At 56.4% G+C, this 23449-nt stretch overlaps 2 protein-coding genes across 5 annotated transcripts in view; one reads left to right on the forward strand and one right to left on the reverse strand.

Annotated features, from left to right (window-relative positions):
• The window catches only part of B4GALT2 (beta-1,4-galactosyltransferase 2), a 78449-nt gene extending 69451 nt beyond the window's left edge, over positions 1-8998 (forward strand). The window contains exons 7-8 of one of the 4 annotated variants that reach the window (XR_013218669.1): positions 64-5901; positions 5961-8998. Coding sequence is in view for 1 of the 4 variants with exons in the window: in XM_077278333.1 (XP_077134448.1) it covers positions 64-214 (151 nt within the window). In the remaining 3 variants the exon portion in view is untranslated. Of the gene's footprint in view, positions 1-63 lie in introns of all 4 variants that reach the window. The other 3 variants (XR_013218668.1, XR_013218667.1, XM_077278333.1) reach the window with 3 other exon arrangements.
• Positions 8999-9094: 96 nt separating this feature from the next.
• The window catches only part of LOC143788567 (von Willebrand factor C domain-containing protein 2-like), a 42422-nt gene continuing 28067 nt past the window's right edge, over positions 9095-23449 (reverse strand). The window contains exon 3 of the mRNA XM_077278334.1: positions 9095-10231. Coding sequence (XP_077134449.1) covers positions 10044-10231 — 188 coding nt within the window. The 3' untranslated portion in view covers positions 9095-10043. The remainder of the gene's footprint in view (positions 10232-23449) is intronic.

A 23449-nucleotide genomic window follows, 5' to 3' on the forward strand; every position in this document is an offset into this window, starting at 1 on the left:
AGAGGTTTTTGTCATCTGCACTTTGTTTGCATTTTGTAACTTCACCATTTTTTTTTTTTTCAGGTTCACAAAGATCCAGAACACTAAGGTGACGATGAAGAAGGACGGGATCCACACGCTCCACTACCAAGTCGTCCATTTTTCTAAATTCCCCATGTACACGAACATCACAGTGGATATTGGGAAGCCCCCACCGCGGCCCGCAAGGGGATAGATCCTCCTGGACTCTGTGCACGTCTGCTGCACCTGCTGAGGATTGTGGGGGTCTCAGACTCCACCGCGGGTCACAACACGCCGCTCCTCGCTTGTTTCTGAGCTTGTCACCAGGAGAATCCAGATCTGTTGCTGCCGGGGATCTGCAGTGATTTGCCCTCCGGACATAGCCCTGAGCAGGTCCTCACTGCTTCGCCCACAGTGTTTCTTTCCTAGTTACCATGAAGATGTTTCCGCTTTCCTGGTCTCGGCTGCCGGCGTTCACCACTGTTGGCTGCTCTGGAGCACGGCAGCATGCAGTGTGATCTGCTCTGGAGCACGGCAGCACGCAGTGTGATCTGCTCTGGAGCACGGCAGCACGCAGAGTGATCTGCTCTGGAGCACGGCAGCACGCAGTGTGATCTGCTCTGGAGCATGGCAGCATGCAGTGTGATCTGTTGCGCTGGAGCACGGCAGCACGCAGTGTGATCTGTTGCGCTGGAGCACGGGAGCATGCAGTGTGATCTGTTGCGCTGGAGCACGGCAGCACGCAGTGTGATCTGCTCTGGAGCATGGCATCATGCAGTGTGATCTGTTGCGCTGGAGCACGGCAGCACGCAGTGTGATCTGCTTTGGAGCATGGCAGCACGCAGTGTGATCTGCTCTGGAGCACGTCAGCACGCAGTGTGATCTGCTCTGGAGCATGGCAGCACGCAGTGTGATCTGCTCTTGGGCACAGCTGCACGCAGTGTGATCTGCTCTGGAGCACGGCAGCACGCAGTGTGATCTGCTGCTCTGGAGCATGCGCAGTGTGATCTGCTCTGGAGCATGGCAGCACGCAGTGTGATCTGTTGCGCTGGAGCACGGCAGCACGCAGTGTGATCTGCTCTGGAGCATGGCATCATGCAGTGTGATCTGTTGCGCTGGAGCACGGCAGCACGCAGTGTGATCTGCTTTGGAGCATGGCAGCACGCAGTGTGATCTGCTCTGGAGCACGTCAGCACGCAGTGTGATCTGCTCTGGAGCATGGCAGCACGCAGTGTGATCTCTTGGGCACAGCTGCACGCAGTGTGATCTGCTCTGGAGCACGACAGCACGCAGTGTGATCTGCTGCTCTGGAGCATGCGCAGTGTGATCTGCTCTGGAGCATGGCAGCACGCAGTGTGATCTGCTCTGGAGCATGGCAGCACGCAGTGTGATCTGCTCTGGAGCATGGCAGCACGCAGTGTGATCTGCTCTGGAGCACGGCAGCACACAGTGTGATCTGCTCTGGAGCACGACAGCACGCAGTGTGATCTGCTGCTCTGGAGCATGGCAGCACGCAGTGTGATCTGCTCTGGAGCATGGCAGCACGCAGTGTGATCTGCTCTGGAGCATGGCAGCACGCAGTGTGATCTGCTCTGGAGCACAGCTGCATGCAGTGTGATCTGCTCTGGAGCACGGCAGCACGCAGTGATCTGCTCTGGAGCATGGCAGCACGCAGTGTGATCTGCTCTGGAGCATGGCAGCACGCAGTGTGATCTGCTCTGGAGCACAGTTGCATGCAGTGTGATCTGCTCTGGAGCACGGCAGCACGCAGTGATCTGCTCTGGAGCATGCGCAGTGTGATCTGCTCTGGAGCACGGCTGCACGCAGTGTGATCTGCTGCGCTGGAGCACGATGACAGTTGTTGTTCTGTGCGGACAGCTGTGTGTGAGGCTGCTCTCCGGGGTCGCGGTGTGGTCTCCTCAGGGCCCTCGGAGTTCTGATGCGCAGCGTGGTGCTGGCGGGTCTCGCTGGTTGGACACTCACTTTTTTAACTCTTTGTGTCCTGCTGTTTCTTCTTATACTTTCTCCTTCTTGAATCTTCAGTTTTTCACGTTTTTTACCGGCTGTGCGTTTATTGGACACGTAAAAGATGAGAAATGCATGAGACCCCGAGGAGGAGCGGCGTCCGTGCATGAGCCCACGTCATCGTCTGAGGACGCAGCGCCACATCTGTGGAGGAGTATAGAGGGGCGGCTCTGTGGATGGTGGGACCTGCGGTACTGCGGCTCCGGGGCCACACACCCTGCACTTGTGGCTTCTAGGAGAATTCAGGCACCAATTCTAGAGCAACTATTGGCTGTGAGATGTCAGGTGACTGGCGACACCTCGATATTATGTGACGGAGGACAGAAAAAGCATGTCTGCCCCCTAATCACCTCCAGAGCTGCACTCACTATTCTGACAAAAGAAAATGCAACAATAAAATATAAAATAGTGATCGCAGCTCTGGAGCATAAGGCTACTGTCACACTAGCGTCGTTTGTAATAAGTCGCAATGCGTCGTTTATGAGAAAAAACGCATCCTGCAAAGTTGTCTGCAGGATGCATTTTGTACCCATAGACTTTCATTAGCGACGTATGGCCACAGGTCCCACAGTTGCGTCGTGTTTTGGCGGACCGTCGGCACAAAAAAACGTTACATGTAATGTTTTTTTGTGCGTTGTGTCCGCCATTTTTGACCGTGCATGCGCGGCCGAAACTCGACCCCCTCCTCCCCGGACATTACAATGTCATTACAATGCCACGTCAGACAGTATTTTCACAACGCACGTCGGCCCGACGCATAGCGCCGGCCCCGTGCCGACGCTAGTGTGAAAGAAGCCTAAGACACGATGTAACAGCAGAATGTGACTGCAGCTCTGGAGGTGACTGGAGGGTGGGACACTATCTGGGTATTGTCTGCAGCTCTGGAGGATGAGACATGATGTAACAGCAGAATAGTGACCGCAGCTCTGGAGCATTAGGGTATGTGCACACGTCAGGATTTCTTGCAGAAATTTCCTGACAAAAAACGGACATTTCTGCCAGAAATCCGCATGCGTTTTTTTCGCGGTTTTTCCCAATGCATAGAATAGCGGGAAAAAACGCAAAATTAATGAACATGCTGCGTTTTTTACCGCAATGCGTTTTTTTTCACGGAGAAAAACGCATCATGTGCACATAAATTGCGGAATGCATTCTAAATGATAGGATGCATAATGTATGCGTTTTTTATGCGTTTTTATTAAAATTCCTGAACGTGTGCACATACCCTAAGACACGATGTAACAGCAGAATGTGACTGCAGCTCTGACGGTGACTGGAGGGTGAGACACTATCTGGGGATTGTCTGCAGCTCTGACGGTGACTGGAGGGTAAGGCACTGTGTATCTGGGGATTGTCTGCAGCTCTGGAGGTGACTAAAGGGTAAGGCACTGTGTATCTTGGTATTGTCTGCATCTCTGGAGGGTGAGACTATCTGGGGACTGGCTGCATCTCTGGAGGGTGAGACTATCTGGGGACTGGCTGCATCTCTGGAGGGTGAGACTATCTGGGGACTGGCTGCATCTCTGGAGGGTGAGACTATCTGGGGACTGGCTGCATCTCTGGAGGGTGAGACTATCTGGGGACTGGCTGCATCTCTGGAGGGTGAGACTATCTGGGGATTGGCTGCATCTCTGGAGGGTGAGACTATCTGGGGACTGGCTGCAGCTCTGGAGGGTATGGCACTGTATTTGGGGATTGTCTGCAGCTCTGTAGGTGACTGGAGGGTCGCCCACTGCCATCTGAGCAGACACACGACACACTCATTCCTCCCACTACAGAGACCACGGACTTCGGTGGTGCCGCTGGAGTCTCTGCGGCGGGGTAAGACCTCGTTTACACACGTGTCCATCTTTATATGCAGCAGTACCTCGCTGTTTACCATGGGGGTCAGACGATGTCAGGCTCCCGCCCTCTAATTTCTCCCATTATAAATAGGTATTAATGAGATCCCCCCCTGGTGTCGCTGCGTCCCCGGACCACAGGTCTATTGAGTCCTGAAATTGACCCAATCAAAGAGCTCGATAAACACAAAACATCAAAGTCCCAAATTCTTACAACGCTATGAACAATGTCTGTCCCCGAAGGTCTGAAGAGAAGCGTCCGTGCGGCCCCCAAGAGACAGCCCAAACATGAAGCCCTTACAGGTCTGGACAGAAGCGTCCGCGCGGCCCCCATGAGACAGCCCAAACATGAAGCCGTTACAGGTCTGAAGAGAAGCGTCCGTGCGGCCCCCAAGAGACAGCCCAAACATGAAGCCCTTACAGGTCTGGAGAGAAGCGTCCGCGCGGCCCCCAAGAGACAGCCCAAACATGAAGCCGTTACAGGTCTGAAGAGAAGCGTCCGTGCGGCCCCCAAGAGACAGCCCAAACATGAAGCCCTTACAGGTCTGGAGAGAAGCGTCCGCGCGGCCCCCAAGAGACAGCCCAAACATGAAGCCGTTACAGGTCTGGAGAGAAGCGTCCGCGCGGCCCCCATGAGACAGCCCAAACATGAAGCAGTTATAGGTCTGGAGAGAAGCGTCTGTGAGGCCCCAAGAGACAGCCCAAACATGAAGCAATTATAGGTCTGGAGAGAAGCGTCCGCGCGGCCCCCAAGAGACAGCCCAAACATGAAGCAATTATAGGTCTGGAGAGAAGCGTCCGCGCGGCCCCCAAGAGACAGCCCAAACATGAAGCCGTTACAGGTCTGGAGAGAAGCGTCCGCGCGGCCCCCAAGAGACAGCCCAAACATGAAGCCATTACAGGTCTGGAGAGAAGCATCCGCGCGGCCCCCATGAGACAGCCCAAACATGAAGCAATTATAGGTCTGGAGAGAAGCGTCTGTGAGGCCCCAAGAGACAGCCCAAACATGAAGCAATTACAGGTCTGGAGAGAAGCGTCTGTGAGGCCCCAAGAGACAGCCCAAACATGAAGCCGTTACAGGTCTGGAGAGAAGTGTCCGCGCGGCCCCCAAGAGACAGCCCAAACATGAAGCCATTACAGGTCTGGAGAGAAGGGACCACGCGGCCCCCAAGAGACAGCCCAAACATGAAGCCATTACAGGTCTGGATAGAAGCGTCCGCGCGGCCCCCAAGAGACAGCTCAAACATGAAGCAATTACAGGTCTGGAGAGAAGCGTCCGCGTGGCCCCAAGAGACAGCCCAAACATGAAGCCATTACAGGTCTGGATAGAAGCGTCCACGCGGCCCCCAAGAGACTGCCCAAACATGAAGCCGTTACAGGTCTGGAGAGAAGCATCCACGCGGCCCCCAAGAGACAGCCCAAACGTGAAGCAATTACAGGTCTGGAGAGAAGGGACCACGCGGCCCCCAAGAGACAGCCCAAACATGAAGCCGTTACAGGTCTGAAGAGAAGCGTCCGCGCGGCCCCCAAGAGACAGCTCAAACATGAAGCAATTACAGGTCTGGAGAGAAGCGTCCGCGTGGCCCCAAGAGACAGCCCAAACATGAAGCCATTACAGGTCTGGATAGAAGCGTCCACGCGGCCCCCAAGAGACTGCCCAAACATGAAGCCGTTACAGGTCTGGAGAGAAGCGTCCACGCGGCCCCCAAGAGACAGCCCAAACGTGAAGCAATTACAGGTCTGGAGAAAATCGTCCACGAGGCCCCAAGAGACAGCCTAAACATGAAGCCGTTACAGGTCTGGATAGAAGCGTCCGCGCGGCCCCCAAGAGACAGCCCAAACATGAAGCAATTACAGGTCTGGAGAGAAGCATCCGCGTGGCCCCAAGAGACAGCCCAAACATGAAGCCATTACAGGTCTGGAGAGAAGCATCCGCGTGGCCCCAAGAGACTGCCCAAACATGAAGCCGTTACAGGTCTGAAGAGAAGCGTCCGCGCGGCCCCCAAGAGACAGCTCAAACATGAAGCAATTACAGGTCTGGAGAGAAGCATCCGCGTGGCCCCAAGAGACAGCCCAAACATGAAGCCATTACAGGTCTGGATAGAAGCGTCCACGCGGCCCCCAAGAGACTGCCCAAACATGAAGCCGTTACAGGTCTGGAGAGAAGCGTCCACGCGGCCCCCAAGAGACAGCCCAAACGTGAAGCAATTACAGGTCTGGAGAAAATCGTCCGCGAGGCCCCAAGAGACAGCCTAAACATGAAGCCGTTACAGGTCTGGATAGAAGCGTCCGCGCAGCCCCCAAGAGACAGCCCAAACATGAAGCTGTTACAGGTCTGGAGAGAATCGTCCGCGCGGCCCCCAAGAGACAGCCCAAACATGAAGCCATTACAGGTCTGGAGAAATGGCAGCAGCAAAAATGTTTCCTTTTTAAAAGTTTCAGATTTTTCTAAAATAAAAGTTTTAGGAAAATAATGAAAACCCCGGACAAGTTTGGTACAACCGTAACAGCGATGACCCAGACCATGGCGTCACCAGCTCGATTTCTCCACGAAATGTTCTCCGTACAAACAAGTCCCAACACTGGCGGAATTGCATGGGGTTTACATTTTTCCCGTTATCCAGTCCACTATCCGCTCATCCCGTAAAAACGAAAAAGGTCTAGCTTTTCAAATAATGAAAACTGGCTGCGGTGGGAAGGGGTCATAAATGGTTTAAGCTCGGTGGTCGCGCTCCAGTCCCTGCTCTGTATGTCCCTGGCAGATGGGGGCCCTAAGCTAATGTCCTGATCCACACAGCGGGCGAGCTCCAGTTCGTGCTCTGTGTGTCCCCGGCAGACATGGGGCCCTAAGCTAATGTCCTGATCCACATAACTGACAAAGCTTGGTGGTTTGCTCCAGTCCATGCTCTGTGTTCCCAGCAGATACAGCCTCCAGACTAATGGTCTGATCTACACAACCAATGAGAGAGGGCCCTACTCTAATGCTCTTGGTAAAGGTTGAGGTGTGATCGGCCCCAGTGCACTCGGATAGATGATTTTCATCTGTTACTGTACTGAAATTCAGATGTCTCCGTGTTTTTTTTTTTTAGCAGACGCATTTAATAGTTCATAGATTGTAATATGTACATGCTTTGTATGAGGAACGTACGTGTGAACGAGGCCTTACCGGTCGCACAGACTGGACGGAGGTGTGAACGAAGCCTTACCGGCCGCACAGACTGGACGGAGGTGTGAACGAAGCCTTACCGGCCGCGCAGACTGGACCGAGGTGTGAATGAGGCCTTACCGGCCGCGCAGACTGGACGGAGGTGTGAACAAGGCCTTACCGGCCGCGCAGACTGGACAGAGGTGTGAACGAGGTCTTACCGGCCGCGCAGACTGGACCGAGGTGTGAATGAAGCCTTACCGGCCGCACAGACTGGATGGAGGTGTGAACGAGGTCTTACCGGCCGCGCAGACTGGACGGAGGTGTGAACGAAGCCTTACCAGCTGCGCAGACTGGACGTAGGTGTGAACGAGGCCTTACCAGCCGCGAAGACTGGACGTAGGTGTGAACGAGGCCTTACCGGCTGCGCAGACTGGACGGAGGTGTGAACGAAGCCTTACCGGCTGCGCAGACTGGACGGAGGTGTGAACAAGGCCTTACAGGCCGCGCAGACTGGACGGAGGTGTGAACGAAGCCTTACCAGCCACGAAGACTGGACGGAGGTGTGAACGAAGCCTTACCGGCTGTGCAGACTGGACGGAGGTGTGAATGAGGCCTTACAGGCCGCGCAGACTGGACGGAGGTGTGAACAAGGCCTTACAGGCCGCACAGACTGGACGGAGGTGTGAACGAGGTCTTACAGGCCGCACAGACTGGACGGAGGTGTGAACAAGGCCTTACAGGCCGCGCAGACTGGACGGAGGTGTGAACGAGGCCTTACCGGCCGCGCAGACCGGACGGAGGTGTGAACGAGGCCTTACCGGCCCCGCAGACTGGACGGAGGTGTGAATGAGGCCTTACCGGCCCCGCAGACTGGACGGAGGTGTGAATGAGGCCTTACCGGCCGCGCAGACTGGACGGAGGTGTGAACGAGGCCTTACCGGCCGCGCAGACTGGACGGAGGTGTGAACGAGGCCTTACCGGCCGCGCAGACTGGGCGGAGGTGTGAACGAGGCCTTACCGGCCGCGCAGACTGGACGGAGGTGTGAACGAGGCCTTACCGGCCGCGCAGACTGGGTGGAGGTGTGAACGAGGCCTTACTAGTTGCTGAGCCCCCAGTTAAACCATGACATCAGACTGCTGAGTGACCTGAGGATTTGGACCAGTGGGATGGCAGGGAGCACAGCAAGTGTCAGAAGTGGTCGGTTTCTCGGACGTTCCGGGTTCATGCGGAGTGTGACCGAGCCCATGATGACACTAAGGCATTAGAACAGGTAAGATAATGCTGGTGACGGAATCCATGATTCCAATTTCTGACACGCGCCTTCTGTGGTCGCTGACCACCGTCCGCCGCTGTCATATAGAGCATTGGGCCTCATTCACTCGTACACGTTATTCCTTCTGACGCTGTTTTCTCATGAACAGAGTGCAAAAAGAAAAATGCTGGAGACGCCGGGTTCTGATCTGAGTCACGGATCATCTGGACAAGTAAAACTGTCATGAGTGGACGCCAACCATGTGCATCCCTGGTGCGGCCCGATTGTTGCTCTGCTGTGAGAAGCAGAAAGCGCTGATGTGTGAATGAGGCCCATACATAATAATCTTGGACCGCCAGTGACATGAGCCCCCGCATCCGCTGCAGGCTACAGTTCTGCGCCCCAATGTGGGCGGAGTTTTATGGTTATGTAGGCAGGGGTGGGGTGAGATTAAACTGGAGAGAGGGCAGAATCCAATCAGACATTGCTGAAGCTTCGTTACAATGTCACCGACACTGATGGCGATGGGCTGCTGCGCTGACAGTGGCCTAGGATTGGTGCCTGGCTGTGGCTCTGCTTCGCGGTCGGTGCCGGTCCCTCCACTTTGGAATCGTCTTGTACTTCTTTTTCTATGACCGGTGTGGGGTTTGGAGATGATGATGGTCGATTCTCCATCTGATGATGGTCGATTCTCCATCTTTACAGTTTTCATAAAATAATTCTTGAAATTTTTTCAGGATGAGTCATTATTGGTGTGGAGCGTGGTCAGGCGAGGCAGCAATATCAGCGGCGCGCTGTGTGAACGCGGCCAAAGGAGGAGACAAGCCAAGGATACAAGTTTTTAATGTATGGTCACACGGTGTATGGTATACACGTTCCGCTGCCGCCATTAGGACCCGTCCAATCCGACCGCACGATATCACAGAGCAGAACGCGAGGCTCCTACCGGGATCAGAGCGCCACCTACACGTCCTCATTACTAAGGGGGCGTCTACAGCCTGATCCAGAGGACTACTACGCTCAGCATTCTAATAACCCGCACAGAGCTGCCTTGCAATACTAGCTGTCCGGATGATAGAGACCCCTGAACAACCCATTTGTAAATGCTCTTGATATTGTAACGCCGGGGCGCCCTGTCGTCATGTTACAACATTGGAAGACCTGTCCTCACGTTACGTCGGAGCGAACTGTCGTCACGTTACAACGTCGCGGCGACCTGTTACCACGTTGGGGCGACCTGTCACGTTACGTCGGGGCGACCAGTCACGTTACCATGTCGGGGCGACCTGTCGTCACGTTACACCGTCGGGGCGACCTGTCACGTTGCAACGTCGGGGCGACCTGGCATGTTACAACGTCGGGGCGACCTGTCACGTTACAACTTCGGAGCGACCTGTCACGTTACGTCGGAACGACCTGTTGTCACGTTACAACGTCGGAGCAACCTGTTACGTTAGAACGTCGGGGCGACTTGTCACGTTACAACGTCGGGGCGACCTGTTGTAACATTGGGGCAATCTCACTACATTTATAACTACAGTACTATAAATTTTCTTGTAACATACATACTATGCAGTCTCCGCCCACGAGGAGCGTATAGTCCCGCCCCTGCTTTGTCTACAGATTATTGATTTGTCTCATGTTGTAATAGGATTGGGGCGATACTGTTTTCACTGCTTATCTCCACATCAGACAAATGGCAGGATTATGGGGCGCCATGTCACATCTTGCTACACTCTAACTAGGGTTGGTCTGAGGTCTGGAGGCTCCAACTGTCTACAAGTTCTTCCGTCGTTCCTCCAAGCTGCAGTTCTTGGTCTTCTCACACTTGGCCAGGCGGTTTCCTTCCCAGTAGCCCACGTCCTGTCCATCATGACACCGACACTTCGTGCAAGCATCCACCCACACATACTGGCCAGCAGGAATCACGCGGCTCTGAGAGGAATCAGCAAAGCAGTTGGGACCTGTGAATGATGAGAAAAAAAGTCAAAATACGCAGAACGGACGCCACAGTACAAGGGGGGGGGGAGACGGTGATTAGAGACCCTGAAGTCACCTGACCACAAACATGTCCGAAGGATAAACTGCAACATCGTCATTAATATGTGAGCGGTGCGTGTGTCTAATATATGGTCGGTGCGTGTGCTGTATATGTCCGACATGTGAGCGGTGCGTGTGTCTGACATGTGAGCGGTGCGTGTGTCTAATATATGGTTGGTGCGTGTGCTGTATATGTCCGACATGTGAGCGGTGCGTGTGTCTGACATGTGAGCGGTGCGTGTCCTGCGTGTGTCTAATATATGGTCGGTCTGTGTGCTGCGTGTGTCTGACATGTGAGCGGTGCGTGTGTCTGACATGTGAGCGGTTCGTGTGCTGCGTGTGTCTGACATGTGAGCGGTGCGTGTGTCTGACATGAGCGGTGCGTGTGCTGCGTGTGTCTGACATGTGAGCGGTGCGTGTGTCTGACGTGAGCGGTGCGTGTGCTGCGTGTGACGTGAGCGGTGCGTGTGCTGTATGTGTCCGACGTGGGTGGTGCGCGTGCTGTATGTGTCTGACATAAGAGCGGTGCGTGTGTCTGACATGTGAGCGGTGCGTGTGTCTGACATGTGAGCGGTGCGTGTGCTGCGTGGGTCTGACATGTGAGCGGTGCGTGTGCTGCGAGTGTGACATGTGAGTGGTACGTGTACTGCGTGTGTCTGACATGTGAGCGGTGCGTGTGCTGCGTGTGTCTGACATGTGAGCGGTGCGTATGCTGCGTGTGTCTGACATGTGAGCGGTGCGTGTGCTGCGTGTGTCTGACATGTGAGCGGTGCGTGTGCTGCGTGGGTCTGACATGTGAGCGGTGCGTGTGTCTGACATGTGAGCGGTGCGTGTGCTGCATGTGTCTGACATGTGAGCGGTGCGTGTGCTGCGTTTGACATGTGAGCGGTGCGTGTGCTGCGTGTCTGACATGTGAGCGGTTCGTGTGCTGCGTGTCTGACATGTGAGCGGTTCGTGTGCTGCGTGTGTCTGACATGTGAGCGGTGCGTGTGCTGCGTGTGTCTGACATGTGAGCGGTGTGTGTGCTGCGTGTCTGACATGTGAGCGGTGCGTGTGTCTGACATGTGAGCGGTTCGTGTGCTGCGTGTGTCTGACATGTGAGCGGTGCGTGTGTCTGACATGAGCGGTGCGTGTGCTGCGTGTGTCTGACATGTGAGCGGTGCGTGTGTCTGACGTGAGCGGTGCGTGTGCTGCGTGTGACGTGAGCGGTGCGTGTGCTGTATGTGTCCGACGTGGGTGGTGCGCGTGCTGTATGTGTCTGACATAAGAGCGGTGCGTGTGTCTGACATGTGAGCGGTGCGTGTGTCTGACATGTGAGCGGTGCGTGTGCTGCGTGGGTCTGACATGTGAGCGGTGCGTGTGCTGCGAGTGTGACATGTGAGTGGTACGTGTACTGCGTGTGTCTGACATGTGAGCGGTGCGTGTGCTGCGTGTGTCTGACATGTGAGCGGTGCGTATGCTGCGTGTGTCTGACATGTGAGCAGTGCGTGTGCTGCGTGGGTCTGACATGTGAGCGGTGCATGTGTACTACGTGTGTCTGACATGTGAGCGGTGCGTGTGTCTGACATGTGAGCGGTGCGTGTGTCTGACATGTGAGCGGTGCGTGTGCTGCGTGGGTCTGACATGTGAGCGGTGCGTGTGCTGCGAGTGTGACATGTGAGTGGTACGTGTACTGCGTGTGTCTGACATGTGAGCGGTGCGTGTGGTGCGTGTGTCTGACGTGAGCGGTGCGTATGCTGCGTGTGTCTGACATGTGAGCAGTGCGTGTGCTGCGTGGGTCTGACATGTGAGCGGTGCGTGTGTCTGACATGTGAGCGGTGCGTGTGTCTGACATGTGAGCGGTGCGTGTGCTGTATGTGTCCGACATACGTGTGCTGCATGTGTCTGATAAACGAGCGGTGCGTGTGCTATATGTGTCCGACATGTGAGTGGTGCGTGTGCTGTATGTGTCTGACGTGTGTGTGCTGCGTGTGTCTGACATGTGAGCGGTGCGTGTGCTGTGTGTGTCTGACATGTGAGCGGTGCGTGTGCTGCGTGTGTCTGACATGTGAGCGGTGCGTGTGCTGCGTGTGTATGACATGTGAGCGGTGCATGTGTCTGACATGTGAGCGGTGCGTGTACTGCGTGTGTCTGACATGTGAGCGGTGCGTGTGCTGTATGTGTCCGACATATGTGTGCTGCATTTGTCTGATATACGAGCGGTGCGTGTGGTGCCTGTGTCTGACATGTGAGCGGTGCGTGTGTCTGACATGTGAGCGGTGCGTGTGCTGCGTGTGTCTGACATGTGAGCGGTGCGTGTGCTGCGTGTGTCTGACATGAGTGGTGCGTGTGCGGCATGTGTCTGACATGTGAGCGGTGCGTGTGCTGCGTGTGTCTGAAATATGAGCGGTGCGTGTGCTGCGTGTGTCTGACATGTGAGCCGTGCGTGTGCCGCGTGTGTCTGACATGTGAGCGGTGCGTATGTCTGACATGTGAGCGGTGCGTGTGTCTGACATGTGATCGGTGCGTATGCTGCGTGTGACATGAGCGGTGCGTGTGCTGCGTGTGTCTGACATGTGAGCGGTGCGTGTGCGGCATGTGTCTGATATATGGGCGGTGCGTGTGCTGCGTGTGTCTGACATGTGAGCGGTGCGTGTGCTGCGTGTGTCTGACATGTGAGCGGTGCGTGTGCTGCGTGTGTCTGACATGTGAGCGGTGCGTGTGTCTGACATGTGAGCGATGCGCGTGCTGCGTGTGTCTGACATGTGAGCGGTGCGTGTGCTGCGTGTGTCTGACATGTGAGCGGTGCGTGTGCTGCGTGTGACATGAGCGGTGCGTGTGTCTGACATGTGAGCGGTGCGTGTGCGGCATGTGTCTGATATATGGGTGGTGCGTGTGCTGTATGTGTCCGACATGCATGTGCTGCGTGTGTCTGATGTGTGAGCGGTGCGTGTGCTTTATGTGTCCAACATATGTGTGCTGCATTTGTCTGATATACGAGCGGTGCGTGTGGTGCCTGTGTTTGACATGTGCGCGTGCTGCATGTGTCTGACATGTGAGCGGTGCGTGTGCTGCGTGTGTCTGACATGTGAGCGGTGCGTGTGTCTGACATGAGCGGTGCGTGTGCTGCGTGTGTCTGACATGAACGCTGCGTGTGTCTGACATGTGAGCGGTGCGTGTTCTGCGTGTGTCTGACATGTGAGCGATGCACGTGCTGCGTGTGTCTGACATGTGAGCGGTGCGCGTGCTGCGTGTGTCTGACATGTGAGCGGTGCGTGTGTCTGACATGTGAGCAGTGCGTGTGTCTGACATGTGAGCGGTGCGTGTTCTGCGTGTGTCTGACATGTGAGCGATGCGCGTGCTGCGTGTGTCTGACATGTGAGCGGTGCGCGTGCTGCGTGTGTCTGACATGTGAGCGGTGCGTGTGTCTGACATGTGAGCAGTGCGTGTGTCTGACATGTGAGCGGTGCGTGTGCTGCGTGTGTCTGACATGAGCGGTGCGTGTGCTGCGTGTGTCTGACATGAGCGGTGCGTGTGTCTGACTTGTGAGCGGTGCGTGTGCTGCGTGTGTCTGACATGAGCGGTGCGTGTGCTGCGTGTGTCTGACATGAGCGGTGCGTGTGCTGCATGTGTCTGACATGTGAGCGGTGCGTATGCTGCGTGTGTCTGACATGTGAGCGGTGCGTGTGCTGCGTGTGTCTGACATGTGATCGGTGCGTATGCTGCGTGTGTCTGACATGTGAGCGGTGCGTGTGCTGCGTGTGTGTCTGACATGTGAGCGGTGCGTGTGCTGCGTGTGTGTCTGACATGTGAGCGGTGCGTGTGCTGCGTGTGTCTGACATGTGAGCGGTGCGTGTGCTGCGTGTGTGTCTGACATGTGAGCGGTGCGTGTGCTGCGTGTGTCTGACATGTGAGCGGTGCGTGTGCGGCATGTGTCTGATATATGGGCGGTGCGTGTGCTGTATGTGTCCGACATGCATGTGCTGCTTGTGTCTGATGTGTGAGCGGTGCGTGTGCTGTATGTGTCCGACATATGTGTTCTGCATTTGTCTGATATACGAGCGGTGCGTGTGGTGCCTGTGTTTGACATGTGCGCGTGCTGCGTGTGTCTGACATGTGAGCGGTGCGTGTCTCTGACATGTGAGCGGTGCGTGTGCTGCGTGTGTCTGACATGTGAGCGGGGCGTGTTCTGCGTGTGTCTGACATGAGCGGTGCGTGTGCTGCGTGTGTCTGACATGTGAGCGGTGCGTGTGCCTGACATGAGCGGTGCGTGTGCTGCGTGTGTCTGACATGTGAGCGGTGCGTATGCTGCGTGTGTCTGACATGTGAGCGGTGCGTGTGCTGCGTGTGTCTGACATGTGAGCGGTGCGCGTGCTGCGTGTGTCTGACATGTGAGCGGTGCGTGTGCTGTGTGTGTCTGACATGTGAACGGTGCATGTGTCTGACATGTGAGCGGTGCGTGTGCTGTGTGTGCTGCGTGTGTCTGACGTGAGCGGTGCGGTGCTGCGTGTGTCTGACATGTGAGCGGTGCGCGTGCTGCGTGTGTCTGATATGTGAGCGGTGCGTGTGCTGCGTGTGTCTGACGTGAGCGGTGCGTGTGCTGCGTGTGACGTGAGCGGTGCGTGTGCTGTATGTGTCCGACGTGGGTGGTGCGCGTGCTGTATGTGTCTGACATAAGAGCGGTGCGTGTGTCTGACATGTGAGCGGTGCGTGTGTCTAATATATGGTCGGTGCGTGTGCTGTATATGTCCGACATGTGAGCGGTGCGTGTGTCTGACATGTGAGCGGTGCGTGTGCTGCGTGTGTCTAATATATGGTCGGTGTGTGTGCTGCGTGTGTCTGACATGTGAGCGGTGCGTGTGCTGCATGTGTCTGACATGTGAGCGGTGCGTGTGCTGCGTTTGTCTGACATGTGAGCGGTGCGTGTGCTGCGTGTCTGACATGTGAGCGGTTCGTGTGCTGCGTGTCTGACATGTGAGCGGTTCGTGTGCTGCGTGTGTCTGACATGTGAGCGGTGCGTGTGCTGCGTGTGTCTGACGTGAGCGGTGTGTGTGCTGCGTGTCTGACATGTGAGCGGTGCGTGTGTCTGACATGTGAGCGGTTCGTGTGCTGCGTGTGTCTGACATGTGAGCGGTGCGTGTGTCTGACATGAGCGGTGCGTGTGCTGCGTGTGTCTGACATGTGAGCGGTGCGTGTGCTGCGTGTGTCTGACGTGAGCGGTGCGTGTGCTGCGTGTGACGTGAGCGGTGCGTGTGCTGTACGTGTCCGACGTGGGTGGTGCGCGTGCTGTATGTGTCTGACATAAGAGCGGTGCGTGTGTCTGACATGTGAGCGGTGCGTGTGTCTGACATGTGAGCGGTGCGTGTGCTGCGTGGGTCTGACATGTGAGCGGTGCGTGTGCTGCGAGTGTGACATGTGAGTGGTACGTGTACTGCGTGTGTCTGACATGTGAGCGCTGCGTGTGCTGCGTGTGTCTGACATGTGAGCGGTGCGTATGCTGCGTGTGTCTGACATGTGAGCGGTGCGTGTGCTGCGTGTGTCTGACATGTGAGCGGTATGTATGCTGCGTGTGTCTGACATGTGAGCAGTGCGTGTGCTGCGTGGGTCTGACATGTGAGCGGTGCATGTGTACTACGTGTGTCTGACATGTGAGCGGTGAGCGGTGCGTGTGTCTGACATGTGAGCGGTGCGTGTGTCTGACATGTGAGCGGTGCGTGTGCTGTATGTGTCCGACATACGTGTGCTGCATGTGTCTGATAAACGAGCGGTGCGTGTACTATATGTGTCCGACATGTGAGTGGTGCGTGTGCTGTATGTGTCTGACGTGTGTGTGCTGCGTGTGTCTGACATGTGAGCGGTGCGTGTGCTGTGTGTGTCTGACATGTGAGCGGTGCGTGTGCTGCGTGTGTCTGACATGTGAGCGGTGCGTGTGCTGCGTGTGTATGACATGTGAGCGGTGCATGTGTCTGACATGTGAGCGGTGCGTGTACTGCGTGTGTCTGACATGTGAGCGGTGCGTGTGCTGTATGTGTCCGACATACGTGTGCTGCATGTATCTGATAAACGAGCGGTGCGTGTGCTATATGTGTCCGACATGTGAGTGGTGCGTGTGCTGTATGTCTGACGTGTGTGTGCTGCGTGTGTCTGACGTGAGCGGTGCGTGTGCTGCGTGTGACGTGAGCGGTGCGTGTGCTGTATGTGTCCGACGTGGGTGGTGCGCGTGCTGTATGTGTCTGACATAAGAGCGGTGCGTGTGTCTGACATGTGAGCGGTGCGTGTGTCTGACATGTGAGCGGTGCGTGTGCTGCGTGGGTCTGACATGTGAGCGGTGCGTGTGCTGCGAGTGTGACATGTGAGTGGTACGTGTACTGCGTGTGTCTGACATGTGAGCGCTGCGTGTGCTGCGTGTGTCTGACATGTGAGCGGTGCGTATGCTGCGTGTGTCTGACATGTGAGCGGTGCGTGTGCTGCGTGTGTCTGACATGTGAGCGGTATGTATGCTGCGTGTGTCTGACATGTGAGCAGTGCGTGTGCTGCGTGGGTCTGACATGTGAGCGGTGCATGTGTACTACGTGTGTCTGACATGTGAGCGGTGAGCGGTGCGTGTGTCTGACATGTGAGCGGTGCGTGTGTCTGACATGTGAGCGGTGCGTGTGCTGTATGTGTCCGACATACGTGTGCTGCATGTGTCTGATAAACGAGCGGTGCGTGTGCTATATGTGTCCGACATGTGAGTGGTGCGTGTGCTGTATGTGTCTGACGTGTGTGTGCTGCGTGTGTCTGACATGTGAGCGGTGCGTGTGCTGTGTGTGTCTGACATGTGAGCGGTGCGTGTGCTGCGTGTGTCTGACATGTGAGCGGTGCGTGTGCTGCGTGTGTATGACATGTGAGCGGTGCATGTGTCTGACATGTGAGCGGTGCGTGTACTGCGTGTGTCTGACATGTGAGCGGTGCGTGTGCTGTATGTGTCCGACATATGTGTGCTGCATTTGTCTGATATACGAGCGGTGCGTGTGGTGCCTGTGTCTGACATGTGAGCGGTGCGTGTGTCTGACATGTGAGCGGTGCGTGTGCTGCGTGTGTCTGACATGTGAGCGGTGCGTGTGCTGCGTGTGTCTGACATGAGTGGTGCGTGTGCGGCATGTGTCTGACATGTGAGCGGTGCGTGTGCTGCGTGTGTCTGAAATATGAGCGGTGCGTGTGCTGCGTGTGTCTGACATGTGAGCCGTGCGTGTGCCGCGTGTGTCTGACATGTGAGCGGTGCGTATGTCTGACATGTGAGCGGTGCGTGTGTCTGACATGTGATCGGTGCGTATGCTGCGTGTGACATGAGCGGTGCGTGTGCTGCGTGTGTCTGACATGTGAGCGGTGCGTGTGCGGCATGTGTCTGATATATGGGCGGTGCGTGTGCTGCGTGTGTCTGACATGTGAGCGGTGCGTGTGCTGCGTGTGTCTGACATGTGAGCGGTGCGTGTGCTGCGTGTGTCTGACATGTGAGCGGTGCGTGTGTCTGACATGTGAGCGATGCGCGTGCTGCGTGTGTCTGACATGTGAGCGGTGCGTGTGCTGCGTGTGTCTGACATGTGAGCGGTGCGTGTGCTGCGTGTGACATGAGCGGTGCGTGTGTCTGACATGTGAGCGGTGCGTGTGCGGCATGTGTCTGATATATGGGTGGTGCGTGTGCTGTATGTGTCCGACATGCATGTGCTGCGTGTGTCTGATGTGTGAGCGGTGCGTGTGCTTTATGTGTCCAACATATGTGTGCTGCATTTGTCTGATATACGAGCGGTGCGTGTGGTGCCTGTGTTTGACATGTGCGCGTGCTGCATGTGTCTGACATGTGAGCGGTGCGTGTGCTGCGTGTGTCTGACATGTGAACGGTGCGTGTGTCTGACATGAGCGGTGCGTGTGCTGCGTGTGTCTGACATGAACGCTGCGTGTGTCTGACATGTGAGCGGTGCGTGTTCTGCGTGTGTCTGACATGTGAGCGATGCGCGTGCTGCGTGTGTCTGACATGTGAGCGGTGCGCGTGCTGCGTGTGTCTGACATGTGAGCGGTGCGTGTGTCTGACATGTGAGCAGTGCGTGTGTCTGACATGTGAGCGGTGCGTGTTCTGCGTGTGTCTGACATGTGAGCGATGCGCGTGCTGCGTGTGTCTGACATGTGAGCGGTGCGCGTGCTGCGTGTGTCTGACATGTGAGCGGTGCGTGTGTCTGACATGTGAGCAGTGCGTGTGTCTGACATGTGAGCGGTGCGTGTGCTGCGTGTGTCTGACATGAGCGGTGCGTGTGCTGCGTGTGTCTGACATGAGCGGTGCGTGTGTCTGACTTGTGAGCGGTGCGTGTGCTGCGTGTGTCTGACATGAGCGGTGCGTGTGCTGCGTGTGTCTGACATGAGCGGTGCGTGTGCTGCATGTGTCTGACATGTGAGCGGTGCGTATGCTGCGTGTGTCTGACATGTGAGCGGTGCGTGTGCTGCGTGTGTCTGACATGTGATCGGTGCGTATGCTGCGTGTGTCTGACATGTGAGCGGTGCGTGTGCTGCGTGTGTGTCTGACATGTGAGCGGTGCGTGTGCTGCGTGTGTGTCTGACATGTGAGCGGTGCGTGTGCTGCGTGTGTCTGACATGTGAGCGGTGCGTGTGCTGCGTGTGTGTCTGACATGTGAGCGGTGCGTGTGCTGCGTGTGTCTGACATGTGAGCGGTGCGTGTGCGGCATGTGTCTGATATATGGGCGGTGCGTGTGCTGTATGTGTCCGACATGCATGTGCTGCTTGTGTCTGATGTGTGAGCGGTGCGTGTGCTGTATGTGTCCGACATATGTGTTCTGCATTTGTCTGATATACGAGCGGTGCGTGTGGTGCCTGTGTTTGACATGTGCGCGTGCTGCGTGTGTCTGACATGTGAGCGGTGCGTGTCTCTGACATGTGAGCGGTGCGTGTGCTGCGTGTGTCTGACATGTGAGCGGGGCGTGTTCTGCGTGTGTCTGACATGAGCGGTGCGTGTGCTGCGTGTGTCTGACATGTGAGCGGTGCGTGTGCCTGACATGAGCGGTGCGTGTGCTGCGTGTGTCTGACATGTGAGCGGTGCGTATGCTGCGTGTGTCTGACATGTGAGCGGTGCGTGTGCTGCGTGTGTCTGACATGTGAGCGGTGCGCGTGCTGCGTGTGTCTGACATGTGAGCGGTGCGTGTGCTGTGTGTGTCTGACATGTGAACGGTGCATGTGTCTGACATGTGAGCGGTGCGTGTGCTGTGTGTGCTGCGTGTGTCTGACGTGAGCGGTGCGGTGCTGCGTGTGTCTGACATGTGAGCGGTGCGCGTGCTGCGTGTGTCTGATATGTGAGCGGTGCGTGTGCTGCGTGTGTCTGACGTGAGCGGTGCGTGTGCTGCGTGTGACGTGAGCGGTGCGTGTGCTGTACGTGTCCGACGTGGGTGGTGCGCGTGCTGTATGTGTCTGACATAAGAGCGGTGCGTGTGTCTGACATGTGAGCGGTGCGTGTGTCTGACATGTGAGCGGTGCGTGTGCTGCGTGGGTCTGACATGTGAGCGGTGCGTGTGCTGCGAGTGTGACATGTGAGTGGTACGTGTACTGCGTGTGTCTGACATGTGAGCGCTGCGTGTGCTGCGTGTGTCTGACATGTGAGCGGTGCGTATGCTGCGTGTGTCTGACATGTGAGCGGTGCGTGTGCTGCGTGTGTCTGACATGTGAGCGGTATGTATGCTGCGTGTGTCTGACATGTGAGCAGTGCGTGTGCTGCGTGGGTCTGACATGTGAGCGGTGCATGTGTACTACGTGTGTCTGACATGTGAGCGGTGAGCGGTGCGTGTGTCTGACATGTGAGCGGTGCGTGTGTCTGACATGTGAGCGGTGCGTGTGCTGTATGTGTCCGACATACGTGTGCTGCATGTGTCTGATAAACGAGCGGTGCGTGTGCTATATGTGTCCGACATGTGAGTGGTGCGTGTGCTGTATGTGTCTGACGTGTGTGTGCTGCGTGTGTCTGACATGTGAGCGGTGCGTGTGCTGTGTGTGTCTGACATGTGAGCGGTGCGTGTGCTGCGTGTGTCTGACATGTGAGCGGTGCGTGTGCTGCGTGTGTATGACATGTGAGCGGTGCATGTGTCTGACATGTGAGCGGTGCGTGTACTGCGTGTGTCTGACATGTGAGCGGTGCGTGTGCTGTATGTGTCCGACATACGTGTGCTGCATGTATCTGATAAACGAGCGGTGCGTGTGCTATATGTGTCCGACATGTGAGTGGTGCGTGTGCTGTATGTCTGACGTGTGTGTGCTGCGTGTGTCTGACGTGAGCGGTGCGTGTGCTGCGTGTGACGTGAGCGGTGCGTGTGCTGTATGTGTCCGACGTGGGTGGTGCGCGTGCTGTATGTGTCTGACATAAGAGCGGTGCGTGTGTCTGACATGTGAGCGGTGCGTGTGTCTGACATGTGAGCGGTGCGTGTGCTGCGTGGGTCTGACATGTGAGCGGTGCGTGTGCTGCGAGTGTGACATGTGAGTGGTACGTGTACTGCGTGTGTCTGACATGTGAGCGCTGCGTGTGCTGCGTGTGTCTGACATGTGAGCGGTGCGTATGCTGCGTGTGTCTGACATGTGAGCGGTGCGTGTGCTGCGTGTGTCTGACATGTGAGCGGTATGTATGCTGCGTGTGTCTGACATGTGAGCAGTGCGTGTGCTGCGTGGGTCTGACATGTGAGCGGTGCATGTGTACTACGTGTGTCTGACATGTGAGCGGTGAGCGGTGCGTGTGTCTGACATGTGAGCGGTGCGTGTGTCTGACATGTGAGCGGTGCGTGTGCTGTATGTGTCCGACATACGTGTGCTGCATGTGTCTGATAAACGAGCGGTGCGTGTGCTATATGTGTCCGACATGTGAGTGGTGCGTGTGCTGTATGTGTCTGACGTGTGTGTGCTGCGTGTGTCTGACATGTGAGCGGTGCGTGTGCTGTGTGTGTCTGACATGTGAGCGGTGCGTGTGCTGCGTGTGTCTGACATGTGAGCGGTGCGTGTGCTGCGTGTGTATGACATGTGAGCGGTGCATGTGTCTGACATGTGAGCGGTGCGTGTACTGCGTGTGTCTGACATGTGAGCGGTGCGTGTGCTGTATGTGTCCGACATATGTGTGCTGCATTTGTCTGATATACGAGCGGTGCGTGTGGTGCCTGTGTCTGACATGTGAGGGGTGCGTGTGTCTGACATGTGTGAGCTGTGCGTGTGTCTGACATGTGAGCGGTGCGTGTGCTGCGTGTGTCTGACATGAGTGGTGCGTGTGCGGCATGTGTCTGACATGTGAGCGGTGCGTGTGCTGCGTGTGTCTGAAATATGAGCGGTGCGTGTGCTGCGTGTGTCTGACATGTGAGCCGTGCGTGTGCCGCGTGTGTCTGACATGTGAGCGGTGCGTATGTCTGACATGTGAGCGGTGCGTGTGTCTGACATGTGATCGGTGCGTATGCTGCGTGTGACATGAGCGGTGCGTGTGCTGCGTGTGTCTGACATGTGAGCGGTGCGTGTGCGGCATGTGTCTGATATATGGGCGGTGCGTGTGCTGTATGTGTCCGACATGCATGTGCTGTGTGTGTCTGATGTGTGAGCGGTGCGTGTGCTTTATGTGTCCAACATATGTGTGCTGCATTTGTCTGATATACGAGCGGTGTGTGTGGTGCCTGTGTTTGACATGTGCGCGTGCTGCGTGTGTCTGACATGTGAGCGGTGCGTGTGCTGCGTGTGTCTGACATGTGAGCGGTGCGTGTCTGACATGTGAGCGATGCGCGTGCTGCGTGTGTCTGACATGTGAGCGGTGCGTGTGCTGCGTGTGTCTGACATGTGATCGGTGCGTATGCTGCGTGTGACATGAGCGGTGCGTGTGCTGCGTGTGTCTGACATGTGAGCGGTGCGTGTGCGGCATGTGTCTGATATATGGGCGGTGCGTGTGCTGTATGTGTCCGACATGCATGTGCTGCGTGTGTCTGATGTGTGAGCGGTGCGTGTGCTTTATGTGTCCAACATATGTGTGCTGCATTTGTCTGATATACGAGCGGTGCGTGTGGTGCCTGTGTTTGACATGTGCGCGTGCTGCATGTGTCTGACATGTGAGCGGTGCGTGTGCTGCGTGTGTCTGACATGTGAACGGTGTGTGTCTCTGACATGTGAGCGGTGCGTGTGCTGCGTGTGTCTGACATGTGAGCGGTGCGTGTGTCTGACATGAGCGGTGCGTGTGCTGCGTGTGTCTGACATGAACGCTGCGTGTGTCTGACATGTGAGCGGTGCATGTTCTGCGTGTGTCTGACATGTGAGCGGTGCGTGTGTCTGACATGTGAGCAGTGCGTGTGTCTGACATGAGAGCGGTGCGTGTGCTGCGTGTGTCTGACATGAGCGGTGCGTGTGCTGCGTGTGTCTGACATGAGCGGTGCGTGTGTCTGACTTGTGAGCGGTGCGTGTGCTGCGTGTGTCTGACATGAGCGGTGCGTGTGATGCGTGTGTCTGACATGAGCGGTGCGTGTGTCTGACTTGTGAGCGGTGCGTGTGCTGCGTGTGTCTGACATGAGCGGTGCGTGTGCTGCGTGTGTCTGACATGAGCGGTGCATGTGCTGCATGTGTCTGACATGTGAGCGGTGCGTATGCTGCGTGTCTGACATGTGAGCGGTGCGTGTGCTGCGTGTGTCTGACATGTGATCGGTGCGTATGCTGCGTGTGTCTGACATGAGCGGTGCGTGTGCTGCGTGTGTCTGACATGTGAGCGGTGCGTGTGCTGCGTGTGTGTCTGACATGTGAGCGGTGCGTGTGCTGCGTGTGTCTGACATGTGAGCGGTGCGTGTGCGGCATGTGTCTGATATATGGGCGGTGCGTGTGCTGTATGTGTCCGACATGGATGTGCTGCGTGTGTCTGATGTGTGAGCGGTGCGTGTGCTGTATGTGTCCGACATATGTGTTCTGCATTTGTCTGATATACGAGCGGTGCGTGTGGTGCCTGTGTTTGACATGTGCGCGTGCTGCGTGTGTCTGACATGTGAGCGGTGCGTGTCTCTGACATGTGAGCGGTGCGTGTGCTGCGTGTGTCTGACATGTGAGCGGTGCGTGTTCTGCGTGTGTCTGACATGAGCGGTGCGTGTGCTGCGTGTGTCTGACATGTGAGCGGTGCGTGTGCCTGA

This window comes from Ranitomeya variabilis, chromosome 8 (assembly GCF_051348905.1).
Source record: "Ranitomeya variabilis isolate aRanVar5 chromosome 8, aRanVar5.hap1, whole genome shotgun sequence".
NCBI classification, from domain to species: domain Eukaryota; kingdom Metazoa; phylum Chordata; class Amphibia; order Anura; family Dendrobatidae; genus Ranitomeya; species Ranitomeya variabilis.